This window comes from Palaemon carinicauda, chromosome 31 (genome assembly GCF_036898095.1).
Source record: "Palaemon carinicauda isolate YSFRI2023 chromosome 31, ASM3689809v2, whole genome shotgun sequence".
NCBI lineage: Eukaryota > Metazoa > Arthropoda > Malacostraca > Decapoda > Palaemonidae > Palaemon > Palaemon carinicauda.
In genome coordinates this window covers 61,921,987-61,948,745 of record NC_090755.1, presented here as the reverse complement: position 1 = coordinate 61,948,745, position 26,759 = coordinate 61,921,987, and the positions used below count along the sequence as shown (strand labels likewise).

Below are 26,759 nucleotides of genomic sequence, written 5' to 3'. Positions count from 1 at the left end.
TTACTACTGAAAATGGCTGAACTTGTGTGTTTTTCAAAGGTGGAGGCTTATCAATATCATCATCATACCACCACAATCAACTAACCTGGTCTTCCTCCGCTCGTTAGGCCTGTTACCACTGAAACACACCTTCCCATTAATGGTACTGAGAATGAAAAGCACTCTTCACAACGATTATTCAAATCCCAGAATTGCCCCCGACACAATACAAGGGAATGTGGACCACCATCTTCCAGAAATAACTCATTCGCACATTTTAGGCAACTGTAAACCATGGTAGACATCTTAAAATGCAATATGTAAACAATCTGAGAGCATGTTTAATCACTGCCAGTTGACAAAGTAAACTGAATCTATTCATCTTGATACAACAACATGGTTATCCAAGTAAATACAATAGAGGGCTCTATTCCTTTAAGGTCATGTATTGTGTGAAGCAAAAAATAAAAGGGAAATTTTTTTAATTTAACAAATTTTACGGGGAAGTGTCAAAGAAACCAGACTTGATTACTGGAGAAGAAGCAATATGAACATCAGGGGAGATTCATAGATATAAAAGATCTGTAATATACTGTATAAAATATGGAATGAGACAATGTCAACACTTTGAAGCTGCTTGTGTCTGTATACTATATTTAAAGTCACATATTTTAAACTCTCACTAATTCTATCCTTTTAATACAATTACCCATTTTATATTATGAAATTCATTGATTTTCGACTTACCTGAACCAAGCATGATGTTTTGGCAGCTCTCATCGATGCCCTATAACCTTTGCAAGTTGACGAATTTGGTAGCGCATAGCCCCACCTTCTGCCCATGTGAAACCGTTTAGCATGCCAAATATGAGTTTCTAGCCACACGTGTTCTTTCTGACGACGATTGTATTCCTCTAGTAGTAAGCGAGGACGTCTACGGTACTTTCTACTTGGACGACGGGTGACTTTAACATTGTTTCCACCCTAATGAAAGGAAAATAATTATGTAAAATTTCATGAATGAATCATAGAGTTAGTGTGTGTGTGTGTGAGATTTCAAGTGATTGGAAAAATGGAATACTGTAAGATAAGGGAGTTATGGAAAGAGGAAAAAATATGTTTAGTGAATGACAAATAAGAATCAACACTAAAGATTAGAGAAAAGTTAACTGAGGCCTAATCTTACCTCTCTTTTGTGCCGTTCTCGTAAGTAACGTGGGAGACGCCTAGGGTTTACCGACACCCGTCTGCGTTGCATGTGACGAGGGAGGGTTTGAAAAGCGCGTCTTCCATGATCACAATCCTCTGTCACAATAAAATGGTATAAAATATATCATAATTTTCTGTCAAAAACAAAAAAAAATCTGCATACATGTATAGTACAGTATAGAATTGTGTACATGATAGAATGAGGATTGAAAAATGATTTACTAAACAAATATGCAGTAAAACAAAAAATGTTATTTTTATTAATAAAATAAATTTTTGAATATACTTACCCGGTGATTATATAAGCTGCAGCTCTGCTGCCCGACAGAAAAACTCTACGTTCAAAATACGCCAGCGATCGCTATGCAGGTAAGGGGTGTACATCAACAGCGCCATCTGTCGAGCAGGTACTCAGTACTCAATGTAAACACAGAACTCAATTTTCTCCTCGGTCCACTGGGTCTCTATTGGGGAGGAAGGGAGGGTCCTTTAATATATAATCACCGGGTAAGTATATTCAAAAATTTATTTTATTAATAAAAATAACATTTTTCAATATTAAACTTAGCCGGTGATTATATAAGCTGATTCACACCCAGGGGGGTGGGTAGAGACCAGCATTACTTGTTTACATTATTATGAGCTAAGTATTTTGTATTTCATTTTAGCAGTTATTCAAAATAACAAACATAAAATAAATAAGTACCTGGTAAGGAAGTCGACTTGAACAATTACTCTGCCTTTTTAAGTACGTCTTCCTTACTGAGCCTCGCGATCCTCTTAGGATGCTGAGCGACTCCTAGGAGCTGAAGTATCAAGGGTTGCCACCCATACTAAAGGACCTCATCAAAACCTCCAATCTAGGCGCTTCTCAAGAAAAGAATTTGACCACCCGCCAAATCAACCAGGATGCGAAAGGCTTCTTAGCCTTCCGGACAACCCAAAAAACAACAATAAAAAACATTTCAAGAGAAAGATTAAAAAAGATTATGGAATTAGGGGAATGTAGTGGTTAAGCCCTCACCCACTACTGCACTCGCTGCTACGAATGGTCCCAGGGTGTAGCAGTTCTCGTAAAGAGACTGGACATCTTTAAGATAAAAAGACGCGAACACTGACTTGCTTCTCCAATAGGTTGCGTCCATTATACTCTGCAGAGATCTATTTTGTTTAAAGGCCACTGAAGTTGCGACAGCTCTAACTTCATGTGTCCTTACCTTCAGCAAAGCATGGTCTTCCTCATTCAGATGGGAATGAGCTTCTCGTATCAACAGTCTGATATAATAGGAAACTGCATTCTTTGACATAGGTAAAGAAGGTTTCTTAATAGCACACCATAAAGCTTCTGACTGTCCTCGTAAAGGTTTAGTTCGTCTTAAATAGAACTTAAGAGCTCTAACAGGGCATAAGACTCTTTCTAGTTCATTTCCAACCAAATTTGAAAGGCTTGGAATATCGAACGATTTCGGCCAAGGACGAGAAGGTAGCTCGTTTTTGGCTAGAAAACCAAGCTGTAAAGAACATGTAGCCATTTCAGATGAAAATCCGATGTTCCTGCTGAAGGCGTGTATCTCACTGACTCTTTTAGCTGTTGCTAAGCAAACGAGGAAAAGAGTCTTTAAAGTGAGATCCTTAAAGGAGGCTGATTGTAGTGGCTCGAACCTTTCTGACATAAGGAATCTTAGTACCACGTCTAAATTCCAACCCGGTGTAGCCAAACGACGCTCCTTCGAGGTCTCAAAAGACTTAAGGAGGTCCTGTAGATCTTTGTTGTTAGAAAGATCTAAGCCTCTGTGACGGAAGACTGCTGCCAACATGCTTCTGTAACCTTTGATTGTGGGAGCTGAAAGAGATCTTTCCTTCCTCAGGTATAATAGGAAGTCAGCTATTTGGGTTACAGAGGTACTGGTTGAGGATACTGATACCGACTTGCACCAGCTTCGGAAGACTTCCCACTTCGACTGGTAGACTCTAAGAGTGGATGTCCTCCTTGCTCTAGCAATCGCCCTGGCTGCCTCCTTCGAAAAGCCTCTAGCTCTCGAGAGTCTTTCGATAGTCTGAAGGCAGTCAGACGAAGAGCGTGGAGGCTTGGGTGTACCTTCTTTACGTGTGGCTGACGTAGAAGGTCCACTCTTAGAGGAAGAGTTCTGGGAACGTCCACCAGCCATTGAAGTACCTCGGTGAACCATTCTCTCGCGGGCCAGAGGGGAGCAACTAACGTCAACCTTGTCCCTTCGTGAGAGGCGAACTTCTGCAGTACCTTGTTGACAATCTTGAACGGGGGGAATGCATAAAGGTCTAGATGGGACCAATCCAGTAGAAAGGCATCTATATGAACTGCTGCTGGGTCCGGGATTGGCGAGCAATAAATTGGGAGCCTCTTGGTCATCGAGGTTGCAAAGAGATCTATGGTAGGTTGGCCCCATGTGGCCCATAGTCTCTTGCACACATCCTTGTGTAGGGTCCATTCTGTTGGGATGATTTGACCCTTCCGACTGAGGCAGTCCGCCATGACATTCATGTTGCCTTGAATGAACCTCGTTACTAGAGAAAGGTTTAGATCTCTTGACCAGGTGAGGAGGTCCCTTGCGATCTCGTACAACGTCATAGAATGGGTCCCTCCTTGCTTGGAGATGTACGCCAAGGCCGTGGTGTTGTCTGAGTTCACCTCCACCACCTTGCCTAGAAGGAGGGACTTGAAGCTTTTCAAGGCCAGATGAACTGCCAGTAGCTCCTTGCAGTTGATATGTAACGTTCTTTGATTCGAGTTCCAAGTTCCCGAGCATTCCCGACCGTCTAATGTCGCACCCCAGCCCGTGTCCGATGCGTCCGAGAAGAGAACGTGGTTGGGGGTCTGAACAGCCAGGGGGAGACCCTCTCTGAGGTTGATGTTGTCCTTCCACCAAGTCAGTGATGACTTCATCTTCTCGGAAATGGGGATCGAGACCGCTTCTAGCGTCTTGTCCTTTTTCCAGTGAACAGCTAGGTGAAATTGAAGGGGACGGAGGTGCAGTCTCCCTAACGCAATGAACTGTTCCAGGGATGAAAGCGTCCCTATCAGACTCATCCACTGTCTGACTGAACATCGGTCCTTCTTTAGCATGTTCTGGATGCATCCTTGGGCTTGACTTGTTCTGGGGGCCGACGGAAAAGCCCGAAAAGCTTGACTGTGAATCTCCATCCCTAAGTACACTATAGTTTGGGATGGGACCAGTTGGGACTTTTCCATATTGACCAGGAGACCCAATTCCTTGGTCAGATCTAGAGTCCACTTTAGATTCTCCAGACAGCGACGACTGGAAGAAGCTCTTAGAAGCCAGTCGTCCAAATAGAGGGAGGCTCTGATGTCCGCTAAATGCAGGAATTTGGCAATATTCCTCATCAGTTTCGTAAAGACAAGAGGAGCCGTGCTTAGGCCAAAGCACAGGGCTTGAAATTGGTAGACAACCTTTCCGTAAACGAACCTCAGAAAAGGTTGGGAATCTGGGTGGATGGGGACGTGAAAGTAAGCGTCCCTTAGGTCTAAAGAGACCATCCAGTCTTCCTTCCTGACCGCTGCTAGAACAGACTTTGTGGTCTCCATGGCGAACGTCTGCTTTGTGACAAAGACATTCAGAGCACTGACGTCTAGCACCGGCCTCCACCCTCCTGTCTTCTTTACCACTAAGAAGAGACGGTTGTAGAAGCCCGGGGATTGATGGTCCCGGACTTTGACTACCGCTCCCTTTTCTAGTAAGAGAGACACCTCTTGCTTCAAAGCTAGTCTCTTGTCCTCCTCTCTGTACCTGGGAGAGAGATCGATGGGAGACGTTGCTAGAGGGGGTTTGCGTACAAACGGGATCTTGTACCCTTCTCTGAGCAACTTCACAGATTGTGCATCTGCGCCCCTTTTCTCCCAGGACTGCCAGAAGTTCTTGAGTCTGGCTCCCACTGCTGTCTGAAGAAGGTGGCAGTCAGACTCTGCCCTTAAAGGACTTGGTACCTTTCTTCTTATTCCCACGTCTCACTTCGGCACGAGCACCTCCTCTGCCGGAGGCTCTGCCATGAAAGGGCGGAATGAATCTGGACGCTGGAGTGTCCATCCTGGGTCTAGACACGGTAGGCAAAGGGGTGGCTTTGCGGGCAGAGGAAGCAACCAGGTCATGCGTGTCTTTTTGAATCAAGGAGGCAGCAATCTCCTTTATCAACTCCTCTGGGAAAAGGCACTTTGAGAGAGGAGCAAACATAAGTTCCGATCTCTGACACTGTGTTACTCCAGCTGACAAGAAGCAGCAAAGGTTTTCCCGTTTCTTGAGGACCCCGGAAACGAACGAAGCCGCAAGCTCACTGGAACCGTCCCGTATGGCCTTGTCCATGCAGGACATAAAGAGCATGGAAGTTTCCTTGTCAGAAGGGGAGATCTTCCTGCTCAACGCTCCCAAACACCAATCCAAAAAGTTAAAAACCTCGAAGGCTCTGAACACTCCTTTCATCAGATGGTCTAAGTCTGAAGGAGTCCAACAAATCTTGGAGCGTCTCATGGCTAGCCTGCGGGGAGAGTCTACTAGACTTGAGAAGTCGCCCTGGGCAGAGGCAGGAACTCCCAAGCCGAGAACTTCTCATGTGGCATACCATACGCTCGATCTGGAAGAGAGTTTCGCAGGGGGAAACGTGAATGCTGTCTTCCCAAGGTGCTTTTTGGACTGCATCCATTCTCCCAACACTCGTAAAGCTCTCTTAGACGAGCGGGCGAGGACGAGCTTCGTAAAGGCAGGCGCGGATGACTGCGTGCCTAAAGCGAACTCAGATGGAGGAGAGCGTGGGGCCGCAGAAACAAACTGATCAGGATACATCTCCCTGAACAGTGCAAGAACTTTCCTAAAGTCCAAGGAGAGTTGCGTGGTCTTGGGTTCGTCGATGTCCGTATGCGGGTCGTCAATATGTGCAGCGTCGTCATCATCAGAGAGTCCATCATCTGAATACTGAGGAGGAAGCGGCAAAGGAGTAGGAATTGGCTGGTCAGCTGAGTCCGGCAGCGCGGGTGCATGCGTGACTGAACCGGACGCAACGTCATGGAACTGTTGCCCAGTCTGTGAACTGGCAACAACCATAGCAGCGTGGGGGCGCAAAGCGTCTACTCCAGACTGTCTAGTCTGCTGTGGGCGAGTAGTGGTAACCACACTGGGTTGCGGAGGTTGACGCACCGCGTCAAAACAAAACAACTTAGGTTGTTGTTGTAACTCGCGAACGTCAACGGAAGGTTCCGTGCGTCGCTGAACATCAACATGCGGCTGGCAGGGTACACTGGAACGCATGGGTGGCGGGACTCTCACAGCTGGAGTGCGGGAGAAGGTAGCCTCAGCGTCCACTGGACGCACAACCGTGGTTGGTTGTAGGCTAGCGGTTGGTGCAGCGTCAACCTTCTCCGCACGAAAGTCCTGCATTAATGACGTTAACTGTGTCTGCATGGTCTGCAGCAAAGACCACTTAGGGTCTACAGTAGCAGGTGCGGCAACAGACGGTGTTACTGCCTGATGCGGTACCGCTTTGCCTCTCTTAGGAGGAGTGCAGTCATCGGAAGACTGCAGCGAGTCCAAACTGACCCAGTGGCTACAACTGGGCCGTTGGACTTGCGCGGAAGGGACCGACTTGCGTTTAAGAGGCCGCGAGACCTTGGTCCATGGTTTCTTTCGAGAAACATCTTCCGCAGACGAGGAATAAATGGGCTCTCTCGTCTTCTTGTGGGTGGGGCGATCTTGGTTAGATACGTCCGAAACCACGGAGGGAACGTCTGTTCGCTGATTAAAGCCTCTCGAACCCTTTGGTCGTACGACATTGCTTCTCCCCTGGGCTTGGGAGCTTGCAAGAGGTCCCGGACTGGGAGGACGACAGGCACGAACAGACGAACCCTCAAGCGTAACACTATCTACAACACTTTCCACAACACTACCACTCACTTTGTCACTACCCACTGCACTCTTACACTTCAACTCCTTGACGTCTGCCATGAGTTGGTTACAGTCACTCGCCAATGACTCGACTCTCTCACCCAGAGCCTGGATGGCACGCATCATATCTGCCATCGAAGGTTGTTGAGTGCTAGAAGGGGGATCAGGAGCAACCACTACAGGGGAAGGAATAGGTTGTGGGGCATGAGGAGAGGAAAAATCAACGGAGCGAGATGAACTTCTCCTGACCCTATCTCTCTCTAGCCTACGTGTGTATTTCTGGAATTCGATGAAATCGAATTCCGAAAGCCCAACGCATTCCTCACATCGATCTTCCAATTGACAGGTCTTATCCCGACAATTGGAACAAATGGTGTGAGGATCGATAGAGGCCTTCGGAAGACGCCTTGAACAGTCCCTAGCATTACACTTCCTGAATTTAGGGACTTGAGAAGGGTCAGCCATCTTGAATTAGTCAAAGGGGAATTCAAAATCTATCCAAAGTCGTCAACAAATAATCCAAAATCAATAAAAGAATGCAAGGATGTATTGAAGATAACGTCTGCAAAGCGAAAGCTAATACTGTAACTAGAAATGTGTACTTCACCAAAATATGTGAAAACTAATCCAGTAAGCAACAGCGAATTTAGTAGGTCTTGCCGGTGGCACGACAGAGAGAAAATTGAGTTCTGTGTTTACATTGAGTACTGAGTACCTGCTCGACAGATGGCGCTGTTGATGTACACCCCCTACCTGCATAGCGATCGCTGGCGTATTTTGAACGTAGAGTTTTTCTGTCGGGCAGCAGAGCTGCAGCTTATATAATCACCGGCTAAGTTTAATATTGAAAAATTTTGAATAAGGGTATTATAAGTTTTATTATTGGCTAGCCTATAATATAATCATAAGGCATAGCACTATTCTACTTTGATTATTTCCAAATACAGTTTCTAAAATTAATACAGTATATCATTATACAAAATTAATGCAGCAATTTCCAAACAAAATTAATCTAAAAACGGGAGTGCTATGCCTTATGATGATATTATAGGATAGCCAATAATGAAACTTATAAATACCCTTATTCAATTTTATGGTTTACAGCATACTGTACTTTAGTAAATAATTTTTCAATCTTCATTCTATTATATACACAATTATTAGGTTTAAAGTATTAGATAAGCAATACAACTTACCAAGAAGTGTAACTATTGATTTGATTTCTGCCTGGCGAGCAACTATAAAATTGCCCAGTGAGTCTGCATTTGCCATATTGTTGGTGGATGACAAGAACCTAAAAAATATGAAAATATTTTAGCACATTTAAGTTGAGACAAAATCCTATATATAAAATTCCCAGAATTCCAACCTATAGGAACACTGATTTACTGCTCTAAAGCATGCATTCAATGAAACCATATTACCATAGTGATATTGATACCCTAAGCAAGTACCACTTGTCTCCTAAATAAATACATTTAATTAACAAACAACCATTTTAAAAAGAACAAATTGAATCCGGGGATTGCCATCATGGGTCGGTCTGGTAAGAGACCAAAGTTAATTTCATTTCTGGGAGTGCAATGATATCGTAATCCTTGCTGCTGTATAGCATAAGGAGAGAGTTGTATTTGCTCATTAGGGAGTTGTCAATGTTACAGTAGTAGATTTTGAGATTGCCTGTCTTGGGGGTGATACCACAGTTGTCTGGTTTGTTTACTTTAGGATGCTGGTTGCTTCCTCGATCTAGTCCCTCCATATAAGCCATTTTTCTCTGGTAGCTCCTCTCTGGGTTTCCTGAGGCTGGCATGGAGGACTTTTTATGCCTGTAACTCGATTAGCTCTGGTCTTAAGTAGATCTGTCTTAGGGGTGATACCATGGCTGTCTGGTATGTTTACTTCAGGGTGCTGCTTGCTTCCTCGATCTGGTCCCTCCTTATAACCCAGTTTTTCTCTGGTAGCTCCTCCCTACGTTTCTTGAGGCTGGCACGGAGGATTTTTGATGCCAGTAACTTGGTTAAGTCTGATCTTAAGTAGATCTGACGATAACCTTTGTTTGTGCTTGACCTAAGTTCCTTAGCCCAAGCCAGAATCTCTTCCTTGTCACTTAGTGATTCTAGTTCAATTTTCAGAAGCCTGCAGCTGTTTGGTATGTCCTTTCGTGGTTTTCCCAATATTGTGGACTTCTTCACTTTGACAATTAGCTTGAACTCATCTCTAAACATCCCCTCAATCCTGCTTGTGTCTGCCTGTGATGAGTCCTGGTTGACCTCCTGGATGCGTGAGATTATCAGGTTCAGCTTCCTTTTCTCAATGTCTTCTAGTTCAATGAGGCCTTGTCTCAACTGCCTGGTGTCTGGTAATGTGATGACAAGTGACTAAAGGCTTCTTCTCTACTTCTGAAGTTTAGACAAAGGGAACAAGTTATGTCAAGAGCTTGTGAAGCTCATCATTATCGAAAATGGCTAAACTTGTGCATTGTCCAAAGGTGGAGGTGTGTTAATATCATCATCATCCAACTACAATCAACTAAACTGGTCTTCCTCCGATTGCTAGGACTGTTACCACTAAAACACACTTTCCCATTGATGGTGCTGAGAATGAAAATCACTCTTCTCATCGATTATTCAAGTCACAGAATTGCCTCCGACACAATACAAGGGAATGTGGAACACCATCTTCCAGAAATAACTCTTGCGCACACCGTAATACTAGCCCACGGGTCTAACGCATATAGCGAAACATGTTCTAATTGCTAGAACATAGGAACAAGGAGATGATATTTAATCATGAATGGAGCGAACATACGGCAGAGCAAAACACAATAAATCATAAGCTCAATAAATTAAAGAGGTATTTGTAGTTCGATGAACACTGCTATCAACAACTCCATAGAAAATGGCATGGAAAATCACAATTACTATGAGTCCAGAAGTCCTGGCAAACAAAATCTCCAGCGTTTTGACTGTTTCATTGCTATTTCTTAGTTTTGATTCCCGTAACTTATTTGGGGGGGTGTATGTATGATAGCGGCCACCTGTATGATGACAGCTGACTAAGAACACAGCAGTGTGAGGAGGGTCACAAGGGAGCGTTTGCCATCCCCGTTAGGTAAGTAGGTAAGGACGCAGGTTATAGGTTAGGTTAGGGGGAGAAGTTTAGTTCAGTTGGTGTCCATATTTTGTTCTCTCTGGAGGAACTGGCCACATTTTTTTTTTTTTACGATGACTGATTTTGAATGATAGTGACAATCAGAAAGAACAGTTTTAAAAATTTAATGTAATCATCAAACAATTAAACTGGTATATTTCAAGGTGTTTCGAACGTAATTAATGACGATATCAAGCGCAAAGCCACAGCTTTTCGGTTATGGTGGTCAACCCACCATACCTCAAAAACTATGGATTTCTGCCAGGAATCATTATGAAAAACGTTTAGGGTCAGAATACCACATAATACATTAAAAAAAAAAAACAGTATTATCTTCTATAAACCTTTTATTGCACCGTTCTATACTTTTACCAATACTCCTTAAACTCCGGAGCCTCCAGCCATTTATTCGTCAAGCCTCAGTTCTGGTGGTATTATTATAATTTAAAAAGGGACAAGCTTTATTGATAATTATTATAAATTTACAACTTACCCTGAATTATTTAGGGACGATTTATAAAACTTGCTGGTAAATAGACTTCGAACAGACAGAACATGAAAACATGCATGTTGCCAGGTATAGTAGTAGCCCTTACAATACTTTTACTATGAAACGGCTCCTCCATTACGTGTTTTTGATTTGGAAAATTTATTTTCTGTTATAATATAACTTTGATCAAGTATCCTTTATCACCAATTCTATCTCTATACATATCCCTGAAAAATTAAATATTTCTATACTACTTTTTTGCCACCACATTGTTGATACAGCCTTATAGCACATTACTAATAATGCATTACCATAAGGTGGGCACTAAAGTAAGAAATGTATTATTTAATGTACATTACACCATCCATTACCAAGACTTTCTTGGACACATGGTGGTAAATCCTATTAACAACTAAAGTTCTTATTTCTTTCCCAACACTTGGAAGCGGGTCACAACTCTACCGGAAGACTCAATTAGACTTTTTCGTGGTATTTCTGGGCCAGTCCAAATGTAGTTTATTAGGTAGTCAAGAATTTAAGCCTTGCGGTCTATAGTAGTGCCTATCTGCTGAGTCACCAGCAGTCATTGCCTGGGCCTCTTTGGGCATTGCTTGGGTGGAGAGGTGTCTTAGGATCTGATCTCATGCATAAATGGCTGGTCTCTTTGAAACTGCCCAGTTCAAGTAAGTTGTAAGGTCTAAACTTCTTTTACTCATGAATGACTTTTAATCAATCTGCAGTTTTTCTTCTTCATCAAGGTCTTAATAAACTCAAATGCTTTTTGTGTCTGTTTGATTTTCCTTTGGACAATAGTTTCTCGAATATTTATCTATTTATAAAGAATATAAAATGTATCTATGATACAATCGCTCTTAAATGGGCAATTAATTTAGAATGGTAATGGAATTATAATTAGCATATATGAATTTATTACCATTATGAATCTCCTTGTGATTAATACATTACAGGCATCAAGCGAACTAAGCAGTTACACTAAAGGGGAAAAAATCATATATCAAAACTTAACTAAAACTATGATATAGCCAATTGGCTTTATCTACCTATCTATCTATCTACACACACACACACACACTTATATATATGTATGTATATATATATATATATATATATATATATATATATATATATATATATATATATATATATATATATATATATATATATATATATATATATATATATATATATATATATATATAGACACACATGCATAGTATCTATTGCAACTTCACCCTCCAGGTACGGATATTGAGTTACATGGGTGTGAACCATGGAGGTATTATCCACCCATGTCCATGATCGAAGATAACCTGGGTACAGAATCCATGTCGCATTACATGAGAGAGAGAGAGAGAGAGAGAGAGAGAGAGAGAGGAGAGAGAGAGAGAGAGAGAGAGAGAGAGAGAGAGAGAGAGAGAGAGAGAGAGAGAGAGAGAGAGAATGTTCATCCAACATACAAACATTTTGACAACTTGAACCTTTCACTACGTATTTTAATATAAAAGGAAAGTTTCACCTATATAATTATACTCAATTATAATAAATTAATAAATAAATATGTCAAAATATCACAATGTGAAATTAATGAAAATTATTATCAAAAAGTGTAAAAATATATAATGAAAATTTGAAAAGAACGCAGATTTTATTTCTCACAAAATGACTCGTGAATTCCCATTGGTCGGGGATTAGTGGTCTGGGGGAATGGGTAGGGGGAATTGGGGGTGAATCCTGAATCAGCGTTGTCAGATTGAGCTACAAATCCCAAATTGGGCTACTTTTGATTGAACTTGGGCTCTTTTGTTTGATTTGGGCTACTATTTTTCTATAATAATAATAATAATAATAATAATAATAATAATAATAATAATAATAATAATAATAATAATAATAATAATAATAATAATAATAATAATAGATTGGCAGATATCTTTGCAATAAAAATTAAGTAATGTTTTGGTTGTAGGCCAATTTGTATTCTACAGTCTCAGCTTTTTCTAGAGTAAACGTAACTAAAGCCCATTATAAATCTTGTAAAACTGGAATAGGAGATCAAAGTTGATTTAAGAAAATTTCAGTTTTAAAAAGGGATAATTCAAGTTTGTTTAAAAAAGGGCAATAAAAGATTTAGTTTTGAAAAAAGAAACTACCTTATAGCCAGAATCGACGACTGAGATAAAAGATTAACTTTATTGTGCTATTATTGTTTGTGCATATAATATACATATGATAATTAGTAATTTTTATTATGCTATAAATATTTATATTCAATGTATATGTAACGTATAAGTTATAAATTAATGATAATTTGTGCTACTTTTACTTAAAACTTGCGACTTTTTAAGTATTTGTGCTACATTAGGTAAAAAAAAATACGTTAATAATTTGTATTATACTGTAAATATTTATATTCAATGTATATATAACGTATAAGTTATAAATTAATGATAATTTGTGCTACTTTTACTTAAAACTCGCGACTTTTTAAGTATTTTTGCTACTTTGGGTAAAAAGAAATACGTTAATAATTTGTATTATCCTGTAAATATTTATATTTAATGTATATACAACGTATACATTATAAATTAATGATGATTTGTGCTACTTTTACTTAAAACTCGCGACTTTTTAAGTATTTTTGCTACTTTGGGTAAAAAGAAATACGTTAATAATTTGTATTATCCTGTAAATATTTATATTTAATGTATATACAACGTATACATTATAAATTAATGATGATTTGTGCTACTTTTACTTAAAAGTCGCTACTTTTTAAGTATTTGTGCTACATTAGGTAAAAATACCTGGCAACACTGATCGGGATAGACGACCGTCCGTCATAACAATTTCGTGAAATCGTCCGCCGTTTATATTAAGGTATTTTGTATGAATGTAAAGTCAATGTTGTATCCTATGTGATTTTAAAAGGAACGTTGGTTATCAGAGAATAAGTCCACGTTGTTAACGAATACGTTATACATTCCTTACGTAAGAATTAAGACCATTTCCGAAAGTTTGTATGCGACCCTTTCTTGTAATGTCGACGACGCCCTTTGCCATCGATCTGTTCCTCATCTCCCCCGGGGCCTATTTTTGAAGCTTAGCCCCCGGTGGGTGTTTCTATTTGCAGAACTTTGAAGCCAGTTAAGGTATGTAGAGGGATTATAACTCTTGTAGATTAGTTATGACTATTGGCCAGTTTTATCTGTGAAATTTGGCATAATCAAGTCTACAGGTACCGAATAAGAACTTACATATGTTCAATACGCCCTAATTTACCGTTTAATGTACGGTGATCTTAGGAAGGGCAAAATAAATTTGTTTAAAAATGCCAGATATTGAAAATAATTAGGTAGGTTAAGGCTAGAAATTTGATGTCGGTACAGTAGCGGCTTTTAAGTGAGCTTTAGGCTACCGAGAAACCAGTATTATTATAGTTCCGGTCGGGACAACACATTTTCTAATAATACCAATAGAAAAACTCGTTTTCTTTGAAAATTATATTTATTCCTGTAGGCGACCGTCAGCCATTCTCTAATATCTCACTGGAAACTGTGAGCATCCTGGGTCTTTGCCCCCAATTGGCCTCCCTAGTCTTTCCCCTAATTAGCCTCCTTAGTCTTTGCCCCCAATTGGCCTCCCTAGTCTTTGCCCTCAATTGGCCTCCCTAGTCTTTGTCCCCAATTGGCCTCCCTAGTCTTTGCCCCCAATTGGCCTCCCTAGTCTTTTCCCGTGAGGCTCAAACCATATTTTAGGGTTTAAAGATCTCTCATAAAAGGTAGAGGCAAGGGGAGGTACGGCTTATTCGGACCGAGGCTGATTCACGCCGTGCTGATTCGGAACCTTTTCTGGCTCTTTCAGACTCTATTAAGGCTGATTCGGACCTTCATGGTTGGTTGATTCGGACCTTATATAAACACCTGTTACTGAACGTACATTTAATGTAAAATTACAGAAAAAGTTACCAGTGTTAAGCAACTTTGGCTACTGTGGATTAGGAAAAATAACCCAACACAACCCAAAGTAACTTGTGCTTTGCTTCTTCATTTACACAACTATGTTCCCCAGTGAGAAGCCTTTTGATGTGAAACTTTCTTTCATTTCAATAAACATATCAGTAGAAGAATCATCCTGAGGTTCAACTAAGTCTACAAATTATCTTTCTAGCTTACATTTATCAAAATATTGTACCAATATCTCGGGGGTAGGACATTCCAGAGGAATCCCATTGAAGAGGTTCTCATCTCTCAGCCACCAGTCTAGATCTGATCCTACTTCCTGTTCCACAGGAACTAGACAATGAGGAGAATCGCTTGGCTGTAACCAGTGTCTTCAGAGACCATTGAAATGACCATAGATGTAGATTGCTGTGAGGAACAAGTTTCTCCAATGATGATATGTGGCTTAGTAGCTGCTGCCATTGACAAGGTGGAATTTAGTCTGGCTAACTCGATCATTGTAGGGAAAGACTTTTTTCCTGCTATTGTGTCCACTCATCCCTAAGAGTTGGTGTAAATAGTTATGCACGCAGAAGGATAAGTGTGCAGCAGGAGTTATTGCTAGTAGTGAACATGCAGGGCCAGAAGAAAGCATATAAGGGTGGACATGGAAGTGTTTTTTAGCAGGAGGATGCACAAACGGGCATAGGGCCACATATGCAAACAGGTGATTCTTCTAAGTCTGAAAAATTCACATTAAGATTTTGGCTCACATGCACGAATAGGTGAGGGTGAGAGCATTCTTATGTGAAGAGGTTAGTGCCATAAAGGTGCATGTGCTTTCTTACAGGTGAGAGTTTTGTGGGAGTGTTCATTAGACTAAGTGTGTACATGAAGAGTCTCTATATTCCCGTAGGAGCAGATGTTCGAGAGGCAATAGTTTTATATAAGGGAGCATTTAATTAAACAAAAACCTTTCTGTATACTGTAGGTACTTTAGTAATAATGGTAATGGTATTACTGAACAGTACAGGTAATGCGACCGATGATAATAATAGTGTCAATGATAATACAATACAATGCTGTAATAATGATGACAATAACAGTACAGTAATATTAATGGTAATACAGTTCTGTACTGTAATAATAGTAATAATAATGATAATAATAATAATAATACTGTAAAGGTAATGATGATAATATTTGTCATGATAGTACTTGATATTAATTCTGACAAGAATAATGATACAGTATTGAGGATGATGAAAACAATGATAATAAGGATAGTCATATGACCAATAGATCTTGTTAGAAAATTTTCAATATTAAACTTACCCGATAATCATGTAGCTGTCAACTCCGTTGCCCGACAGAATTCTACGGAAGGGATACGCCAGCGATCACTATACTAGAAGGGGGTGTACTCACCAGCGCCACCTGTGGCCAGGTACTGCAGTACTTCTTGTTGACACCACCTCAATTTTTCCTCTGTCGTGCTTCCGGCAAGACCTATATGGATACGCTTATAATTTTGGAGTCTTGTTCACGGTTTTTGGTGAAGTATTGCTCTAAGATTTCAGCTTTCGCTATACTGGAAACTTGTCTGTTAGCTTAGATAGCTTTTATATTGATTTGATTAATGGTTAACGATCTTTTGCTTTATTTGGAATCCCCCTTGACTAGCTCTTTGATTCAAGATGTCCGACCTTTCTCAAGCCCCTCCCCAAAGACGATGTAGGACTTGTATTAGGCGTATTCCGAAGGCCTCGGTTGATCCTCACACCGCTTGTTCCGACTGTAGGGGAAAATCCTGTCAGTTGGAAGATCGATGTGAGGAATGCGCCGGACTTTCGGAACTTGATTTTGTTCGATTCCTTAAGTATACCACTAAGTTAGAGAGAGAGAGAGTTAGGAGGAGTTCGGCTTGCTCTTCGCTTTATTCCTCACCCCATGATCCTCAACCTTTTCCTCCCCCTGTAGTGGCTACCCCCGAACCTACTATTTGTGCTCAGCCTGATATGTCCGATGTTTTACGTGCCATTCAGGCTTTAGGTGATAAAGTGGAATCGGTAGTGAGTGACCACAAGTTCCTCTTGGCGGACGTCAAGGAACTTAAGGTGAAAAGTGCAGTGGGAAGTGGTAGTGCCAGTGCTGTGCCGAGTGCTAGTGTCAGTGTCAGTGTTGTGCGTGAGGGTTCTTCTGTGCGTGCCAGTCGTCCTCCCAGTCCGGGACCTCTTGCAAGCTCCCAAGCCCAGGGGAGAAGCAATGTCGAAGGGCAAAAGGGTTCGGCAGGCCTTGATCGGCGCACAGAAGTATCCTCGGTGGTTGCGGGCGTATCTTACAGAGATCGTCACTTCCACTCTCAGACGATTGAGCCTTTATTTTCCTCGTCTGCAGAAGAATTTTCGGGGAGAAAACGCTGGACTCAGGTCTCAAGACCTCTTAAACGTAAAGTCCAGACCTCACGAGTTCAACAACCCGGATGCAGTCATTGGGTTAGCTCTGACTCGCCGCAGTCATCAGGTGACTGCACACCTCCTAAGAGAGGTAAGGCGATGCCTCAACAGACCTCATCTTCTGTTAAGGCTTTGCCTCAACAGACCTCATCGTCTGTTGATCCCAAGATGGCTTTGCTGCAGTCCATGCAGTCACAGCTTGCGGTCTTAATGCGTGAGTTTCAGGCAGAGAAGGTTACACCTCCTCCTGCGAGCGCTCCTCCTCACCGCAGTCCAGTCTGCCAGACGTACGAAGTTGAGGTTCCTCAAGCTACCTCCATGCGTGAGCTACCGCGTTGGGAGTTGCCAGTTACCAGCGTTGTGCAGCAACCTCCACCTTCCTTAAGGCAGGAATCTCTTACCACGCGACAACCTCCTCAACAATGGGGACAGGAGTCTTATGCCTTACAACCTCCTCTTCCTTTGAGGCAAGAGTTTCTTGCAGTAAGACCATCCTTGAGGCAGCAACCTCTTGAGGTACGACAACCTCTACCATCCTTGAGACAGCCACCTCAGCTCTCGCAGCTGCTACCTCCACTTTCCTCAAGGCGAGATCCTCAACTCTCGAGGCAAGCACCTCAAGAACCTCAACTCGTGAGACAGGAACCGCGTTCTGCGCAGCCGCCACCTCAACTCTCGCAGCTCACACCTCAAGAACCTCAACTCGTGAGACAGGAATCTGCTACTGCGCAACCACCTCAACCCTTGAAGCAAGCGCAACTCTTGAGACAGGAACCTCATGCAATGAGTCAGCCACCTCAACGCATGCACCTACCACCTTCTCCTCTACTTGACCAGTCTTTGCAGCCTGAACCTCAGGTTTTTATACAGTCGCCTCTCACCACACTTGCTCCTCAAACCTCCGCAGAACCTCCTTCATCCCAGCCTCATGACTTTGTCATTACCAGCCCTCATCCTCTTCAACAGAGACTTGAGGATGAGACCGCAAGTGTTTATGCAACCGCTTGTCAGGATTCTGCTGTTCAGCACACCGCTGTAACTTTACCTCTCGCTTCTCAACACTCAGGTGATGAGGTATCTGAGGAGGAAGCTGCGCACCTAGATGATCCCTCTTCGGACGTGGAGGAACCCAAGTCGTTACCACCCTCCATCGACTTTCGCAAGGTCCTGGCTCTTTTCAGAGAGGTTTACCCGGATCATTTTGTTTCTGCTACCCCTCGCTCTCCTCCATCTGAGTTTTCTCTAGGCATGCAACCTGTTAAGTCGGCCTACACTAAGCTCGTCTTTGCTAGATCCTCTAAGAGAGCTTTAAGAATGTTAGGGGATTGGTTGCAGTCCAAACAGCAACTAGGGAAGACTTCATTTATGTTCCCTCTTACTAAGCTGACTTCTAAGGCGGGCGTATGGTATGCCACAGGAGAGGAACCAGGCTTGGGAATCCCTGCCTCTGCCCAGGCTGACTTCTCAAGTTTGGTTGACTCTCCACGTAGATCGGCTATGAGGCGCTCTAAGGTCTGCTGGACCTTTTCCGACTTAGACCACTTCTTAAAGGGTGTCTTTCGCGCCTTTGAGATTTTCAATTTTCTCGACTGGTGCCTGGGGGCCTTGAGCAAGAAGACTGCCCCTGCTGACAAGGACTCAGCCATGCTTATAATGTCCTGTATGGATAAAGCAATTCGCGATGGGTCCGGCGAACTTGCCTCAATGTTTGTTTCAGGAGTACTCAAGAAAAGGGAACAACTTTGCACTTTTCTTTCCACTGGTATCACCTCTTGTCAAAGGTCTCAATTACTTTTTGCTCCGCTTTCTAAGTTCCTGTTCCCTGAGGAGCTTATCAAGGAATTGTCTGCGGCCCTTATTCAGAAGGACACTCATGACCTTGTGGCCTCTTCAGCTCGTAAGGCTAAGGTTGCTCCTTCAGTTCCTAGAACTTACCGCACCCCAGTGGCCGATACTCCTGCTACAAGATTTATTCCGCCCTTTCGTGGCAGAGCCCCCAGCCGAGGCAGTACCCGTCCAGACGCTTACAGGGGCAGGTCTAAGAAAGGTCCCAAGACTTCAAAAGGCAAACACTGACTCTCCTCCTCTCCAGACAGCAGTAGGAGCCAGACTCAAGATCTTCTGGCAAGCTTGGGAAAGAAGAGGTGCAGACGCCCAGTCTGTCAAGTGGCTAAGGGAGGGTTACAGGATACCATTCTGCCGCAATCCCCCTCTGACCACTTCTCCCATCAACCTCTCTCCCAACTACAAGGAAAAGGACAAGAGGCTAGCGTTACACCAGGAGGTGTCGCTCCTGTTACAGAAGAAGGCAGTGGTGATAGTCCGGGATCATCAATCCCCGGGCTTCTACAACCGTCTCTTTCTGGTGGCCAAGAAGACAGGAGGTTGGAGACCGGTGCTGGACGTCAGTGCGCTCAATGCTTATGTCACCAAGCAGACGTTCACTATGGAGACGACGAAGTCGGTCCTAGCAGCGGTCAGGCAGGAGGACTGGATGGTCTCGTTGGATCTGAAAGACGCTTACTTTCACGTTCCTATTCATCCAGACTCCCAACCTTTCCTGAGATTCGTTTTTGGAAAGGTTGTGTACCAATTCCAAGCCCTGTGTTTTGGCCTAAGCACAGCGCCTATGGTGTTTAGGCGTCTGATGAGGAATATTGCAAAATTCCTCCACTTAGCGGACATCAGAGCCTCCCTTTATTTAGACGACTGGCTGTTAAGAGCCCCCACAAGTCGTCGCTGTCTGGAGAGTCTCAACTGGACTTTGGACTTGATCAAGGAACTGGGTCTTTTGGTCAACTTAGAAAAGTCCCAACTCATTCCCTCCCAATCCATCGTTTACCTGGGAATGGAGATTCGGAGTCAAGCTTTTCGGGCTTTTCCATCGACCCCAAGAATCAGCCAAGCCCTAGAGTGCATCCTGAGCATGCTGAAGAGGAACAGTTGCTCGGTGAGACAGTGGATGAGTCTAACAGGGACCCTGTCATCGTTAGCCCTGTTCATCGAGTTAGGGAGACTCCACCTCCGCCCTCTCCAATTCCATCTAGCAGCTCACTGGGACAAGGATTTGACGCTCGAAGCGGTCTCTATTCCTGTCACCAAAGAGATGAAGACTACTCTCATGTGGTGGAAGACCAACATCCTTCTCAAGGAGGGTCTATCGTTAGCGATTCAGACCCCCAATCTTCATCTCTTTTCGGACGCATCAGACTCGGGCTGGGGCGCAACCTTGGACGGACAGGAATGCTCGGGAACATGGAACAAGGAACAGGAAACGCTCCACATCAACTGCAAGGAGCTGCTGGCAGTTCATCTGGCCTTAATGAACTTCAAGTCCCTCCTGCTAGACAAGGTGGTGGAGGTGAACTCCGACAACACCACAGCCTTGGCTTACATCTCCAAGCAGGGAGGGACCCATTCGAGGAAGCTGTACGAGATAGCAAGGGACCTCCTCATTTGGTCAAGAAGTCTAAACCTCACACTGGTAACGAGGTTCATTCAGGGCAACATGAACGTCTCAGCAGATCGCCTCAGCAGGAAAGATCAAGTCATCCCCACGGAATGGACCCTTCACAAGAGCGTGTGCAACAGACTTTGGACCTTGTGGGGTCAGCCTACGATAGATCTGTTCGCCACCTCCATGACCAAGAGGCTTCCTTTGTACTGTTCCCCAGTTCCAGACCCAGCAGCAGTTCACGTGGATGCTTTTCTGCTGGATTGGTCCCATCTCGACCTATATGCATTCCCGCCGTTCAAGATCATCAACAGAGTCATTCAGAAGTTCGTCTCTCACGAAGGGACACGGCTGACGCTAGTTGCTCCCCTTTGGCCTGCAAGAGAATGGTTCACAGAGGTACTACAATGGCTGGTCGACGTTCCCAGGACTCTCCCTCTAAGAGTGGACCTTCTACGTCAACCTCACGTAAACAAGGTACATCCAAACCTCCACGCTCTTCGTCTGACTGCCTTCAGACTGTCGAAAGATTCGCTAGAGCTAGAGGCTTTTCGAAGGAGGCAGCCAGAGCGATTGCCAGAGCAAGGAGGGTATCCACTCGTAGAGTCTATCAATCCAAGTGGGAAGTCTTCCGAAGCTGGTGCAGAGCCAATGCAGTTTCCTCTACCAATACCTCTGTAACCCAAGTTGCTGACTTTCTATTACATCTAAGGAATGTTAGATCTCTTTCGGCTCCTACGATTAAAGGGTACAGAAGTATGTTGGCTTCAGTTCTCCGCCACAGAGGTTTGGATCTTTCCTCCAACAAGGACCTTCAAGACATCCTTAAATCTTTCGAGACTTCTAAAGAACGTCGTTTGTCCACTCCAGGCTGGAATCTAGACGTAGTCTTAAGGTTCCTTATGTCTCCTAGGTTCGAACCTCTCCAGTCAGCTTCCTTCAAAGACCTTACTCTAAAAACTCTTTTCCTCGTCTGCCTTGCAACAGCTAAAAGAGTTAGTGAGGTTCACGCCTTCAGCAAGAACATAGGATTCACATCCGAATCAGCAACATGTTCTTTACAGCTCGGATTTTTAGCTAAAAATGAACTTCCTTCACGTCCTTGGCCTAGATCGTTCGAAATTCCTAGCCTTTCCAACATGGTGGGTAACGAGCTAGAGAGAGTTCTTTGCCCTGTCAGAGCTCTGAAATACTATCTTAATAGGTCAAAACCTATACGAGGACAGTCAGAAGCCTTATGGTGTGCCATCAAGAAACCTTCGATGCCTATGTCCAAAAACGCAGTTTCGTATTATATAAGGCTTCTGATTAGAGAAGCTCATTCTCACATGAAGGATGAAGACCTTGCTTTGCTGAAGGTAAGGACCCACGAAGTGAGAGCTGTAGCCACTTCGATGGCCTTTAAACAGAACTGTTCTCTGCAGAGTATTATGGATGCAACTTATTGGAGGAGCAAGTCAGTGTTTGCATCATTTTATCTCAAAGATGTCCAGTCTCTTTACGAGAACTGCTACACCCTGGGACCATTCGTAGCAGCGAGTGCAGTAGTAGGTGAGGGCTCAGCCACTACATTCCCTTAATCCCATAACCTTTTTTAACCTTTCTCTTGAATGCTTTTATTGTTGTTTTTTGGGTTGTTACGGTAGGCTAAGAAGCCTTCCGCATCCTTTTTGTTTTGGCGGGTGGTCAATTCGTTCTTGAGAAGCGCCTAGGTTAGAGGTTGTGTAGAGGTCCTTTAGTATGGGTTGCAGCCCTTTATACTTCAGCACCTTAGGGTTGTTCAGCCTCCTAAGAGGAACGCTGCGCTCAGTAAGGAAGACGAACTTATTAAAGGCAGAGTAATGGTTCAAGTCGACTTTCTTACCAGGTACTTATAATTTCATTGTTATTTTGAATAACTGATAATATGAAATACGGGATACTTAGCTTACTTATATTCATGTACACTGGTTTTCACCCACCTCCCTGGGTGTGAATCAGCTACATGATTATCGGGTAAGTTTAATATTGAAAAATGTTATTTTCATTAGTAAAATAAATTTTTGAATATACTTACCCGATAATCATGATTTAATTGACCCACCCTTCCTCCCCATAGAGAACCAGTGGACCGAGGAAAAATTGAGGTGGTGTCAACAAGAAGTACTGCAGTACCTGGCCACAGGTGGCGCTGGTGAGTACACCCCCTTCTAGTATAGTGATCGCTGGCGTATCCCTTCCGTAGAATTCTGTCGGGCAACGGAGTTGACAGCTACATGATTATCGGGTAAGTATATTCAAAAATTTATTTTACTAATGAAAATAACATATTAGAATAATTAAATTTTTATCCTTCCATTGCAGGGTAAGACGAGGTGAGTGTCGTTTGAGGATGGCTCGCTCACCGGTGCGGCGAACTCCGAGACCTAGGTCTCCAAGACCAAGATCTCCGCGGCCAAGGTCCCCAAGACCTCGCTCACCACACCCCAAATCTCCGCGCAAACGATCACCCGTGCGTCGACCAGCATCACCGAGGGTGAGAAATTTGCGAGCAGTGGTGTGTACTATACTTGTTTTATAGGCTCAAGGTGTTGAATTCATGTTTTTCTAAGGTTTTGCAGGCCTTATTAGGGAAGTAACTTTGGGATTAGAACTATTATTTTCATTCTTGATGTTTTGGTTCTTTATTTTATTTTATTTTTTATGTAGGATAATTTTATTTGTTTATAATACGTAAATGTTAAACTCATGATGGTGAAAATATTTTTTTTAAACTTTCAATGTTTACAGATTTTATTAATATCTTTCATGAAATGGGGATTAGTAATTTAATTTCTTTGGTTGAAAAATTCAATGGCTTGCAAATCTTAGTTTGTTTACAGTCGCTTGAGGAAAATCATAATTTCCATACCTACACCTTCTGTAGGATTAGGGTTTGAATTTGCCGCATGATGGATGGGTAGACCTTCTTCCATGGAAATTCGTATTTGCGAATATAAAATTAGCTGTAATTACTTGCTTGTGTGTGATTTCGAGTTACCGGTTAATGTTTGAATCCGTAAATCGTAAGCAGAACTTTTGACAATGTTTTGGTAAAGAAACCGTGAAGTTACGGCCACCTAGAAGTGAGTAATACGTATCAGTTATTAACGAAATGACTAAGTGATTTTTTGATAGTGAAGTGCATGTAAAGGGACAGCCTTTTGCAGGACATTGGTCCTTATAGATGCCAACATAATCTGTGTCGATGATTATCGTTGCTTGGATTGCTTCCGAAATAAGTGAACATTGGGCCAGAGTTTATCCATTCCTTTGAACTGAACAAATTATCTGAATGCTTCTTCAAGCGCATCAAGAATGTCGCGTGCTCCGTGCACTTTTACATTTTAGATATGCGTAGTAATGGATTACTGTAGTGGTCTTGATCTCAAGAAGTTGACATTCTGGAGTAGAAATAAAGTAATGTGAAACCAGTGTAAAAATGTGATATTTTAATGAAGTTGGTCAGTGGTTTAAAATGCAACATTTAAAAGTTCATCAAAGAAATTGTGAATTTAGTGAAATGTTGGGAAGAGTGACGGAAGGAAACTATTGAGTACCAGTTACTACTTTCACAAGCTAGAAAGTCTTTGATTGGAGTTTGCAAAAATAACATTACCCTTTTATTTCATGCTTGGTGGGAGAAAGGATATTTGCTTTGCAAATATTTAGTAGATCTCATATAAAAGTAATTTTACTCCTGTAATCCTGAGTTCATTTTTAGAACATACGCTATGTATATTTGTATTAGAATTGCAACAAAATACTACCAAGTAGTTCTGCATTCATTGTGGTTTCTTCAATTAACTTTGACATGATTTGTATTATCAAATTTTTGTTATTGTATTAGATCCCTCCCCATTGATAAGTACTTATTTAAAGTGGTTTACCATACTGCACAAAGAAAAGTTTATATTTCTTCAAGTCCTCAAAAATATTTTGCAAACTTCATCTCAGAGATAGTCGTATTAAATTGAACTTCGATATCTTGTGATTCCTCAGAGAAACAACCAGTGGACAATGGTTTCGTCCGTAATTGAAGTATGCAGTTTAAAATTAAGAGATACTTTCACTATGGCCTCTATTTTTGTATGTAAAGGGTCCAGCCCTTCAATGAAATATTCATACAAAATGCATAGGGAAAACCTGGATCTTTGTGTTCGTTCATTGGTGAAGGAAAGTAATGGAGCTTTCAGAACAATATTATTCCGCGAAAACCTAACGTGATGATCAACATGGCATTTGGAGATATCAGTATTTCAACATCTTGATTTTCAAGTCTTCTGAGCTGATTGATTGAGCTGTAAGAAATTCAATGAATGCATCAGTTTAACTAATTCTAATGCCTGGGCTGCTCTTGCTTGCCCCTGAGATAGGAGGGTGTGAGATGCATAAGCCGTTTTGCTTGTATCCGAGACCATAGTTTTATCTATGTGTGGCTATGGTTTCACTGCAGAGCCTCATGTGGCTTTTTGTTGGCCCTGTTTATACAAGCTATGGCTGAGGGGGTTGTCAAGCCAGCATGTGAGAGTGACAGCTTAGCACTCTTTTGCTAGCAGATGACCCTCATCCATGCACTGTTCATGATGAACACAAGAGCATGGTATAATTAATAGTATGCTCTGTTTTATTCATGTGGTTGGTGAGTATTTCAGTTAATTATAGGTATAGTATGATTCCTTTTTCTCATGAATATCTTTTTCTATGTATGGTATTGTAACTGGAAAATCTGTTATTATTAGGACATATGGAAATGTATGTACTGTACAGTTTATTTTATGTAAAAGTCCCTTTAAAACATGAAATTTTTTTTTCTCACTCTAGGCTTATTGTAGTTTAGGACAATTTTTTAATGGATCCCCTTGAGGGGTTGATATATTTTCTAAAATATAAATCTATTTTGCCGTATGTTCAGCAAGTAATACCCCTGATAACACAATCTTACGGTGCAGATTTGCTCATATTCTATGTATGGTGGTCACAAGACGAGGAAATGATGAAAATTCTGAACAACCATACAGTATTATGTTTCAAGTTTAGTATAATTGGATTAGTGTGTGTTAGGTCATAGGTTAGATTGGGTAGTATTATGGCTATTTGGGGTTCTTGAATTATTACATGTGATGTTTAATTTTAAATCCTTTTGTGCTCGCTTAGAACTCTTATAACATTCTTTAAATAGGTAGATGATTAGGAGGGACCCCTGTGAAAGAATAAGTTTTTGGTGATTCTTGATATTAATCTGTTCAATGCAGTCAGCCTTTCTGTAGTTGAAAGAATTTTGATGTTGAAGTGCTCAAATTCTAAGGTAATAGCCTGGTATATATGTGTGGGTGTATTTGCTTTTTCTTTCATAAGTCATATTTGGTATCACCAGGCAGGCATTATAAACCATACATGTGCTTTACATAAGAATTTGCAAATACTGATAGTTCCTTAATAATGTTCCTTTGTTCCAACTCGGAGTACTTACCTCGAACTACTCTCTTAGGAGGATCTTGGATCTCCTTAATCACCGACCAAGAATTTTGCGTAGTTCCCCCTCTCTCGGCTACCTTGTCGGTGCGCTCCGGGGCAGAAGGATACTCGCCCTGGGGCAACCCCTGGTCAGCACGTGAGGCCGCGCTTGTTAGCTCGTCAGTAAGCGTCTGGTCGCGGCATAGATTACATCTCGCCGCTCTCTCTCTCTTATCCCGTCCGATTACCTTGTGTACCACGTGTTCCTTTGTGTTCTCCATCCCTTGTCCCACGTGTTGCCTTATGTTCCACGTGTTCCCGTTGTGTTCCTCACCTTTCCCTTGTGTTCTTGTGTCGCTTGCGTGTTCACTTTTCACCATGGAATCCCAGCGTCGGTGTCTTGGGCCCCAAGCTGGTAAGTCTTGCGGAGCATGGCTCTCGAGGCCTGAGGTCGACCCGCACACCTTATGCTCCTCGTGTCTGGGGAATAAGTGTTCCCCGACCTCCACGTGTCCTGAGTGCGAGTCTTGGCCGGAGCATCAATGGACCTTGTTCGCTAGGAAGAAAAAGAAGGCATCTAAGAGATCTCCGAAGAAGTCGGGCCTTGTTTCGCCGCTTATGTTGCCCTCAGCCCAGTCAGAGAGGGGTTCTTCACCTTCC

At 42.5% G+C, this 26,759-nt stretch overlaps 2 protein-coding genes across 9 annotated transcripts in view; one reads left to right on the top strand and one right to left on the bottom strand.

Moving 5' to 3' along the window:
- Positions 1-10,883, bottom strand: part of Pop1 (POP1 ribonuclease P/MRP subunit) — a 48,337-nt gene extending 37,454 nt beyond the window's left edge. Inside the window, exons 1-4 of the mRNA XM_068355199.1 lie at positions 10,759-10,883; positions 8,312-8,409; positions 1,166-1,284; positions 727-963 (exon numbers count right to left, since the gene is read on the bottom strand). Of these exons, the coding sequence (XP_068211300.1) occupies positions 727-963; positions 1,166-1,284; positions 8,312-8,387 (432 nt within the window). The 5' untranslated portion in view covers positions 8,388-8,409; positions 10,759-10,883. The remainder of the gene's footprint in view (positions 1-726; positions 964-1,165; positions 1,285-8,311; positions 8,410-10,758) is intronic.
- A 2,689-nt stretch (positions 10,884-13,572) lies between these two features.
- The window catches only part of LOC137624434 (serine/arginine repetitive matrix protein 2-like), a 111,253-nt gene continuing 98,066 nt past the window's right edge, over positions 13,573-26,759 (top strand). For 4 of the 8 annotated variants that reach the window (XM_068355198.1, XM_068355192.1, XM_068355197.1 and 1 more), the window contains exons 1-2: positions 13,573-13,653; positions 22,968-23,160. In XM_068355198.1, the coding sequence (XP_068211299.1) occupies positions 22,996-23,160 (165 nt within the window). In that variant the 5' untranslated portion in view covers positions 13,573-13,653; positions 22,968-22,995. The other 4 variants (XM_068355193.1, XM_068355191.1, XM_068355195.1 and 1 more) reach the window with 4 other exon arrangements.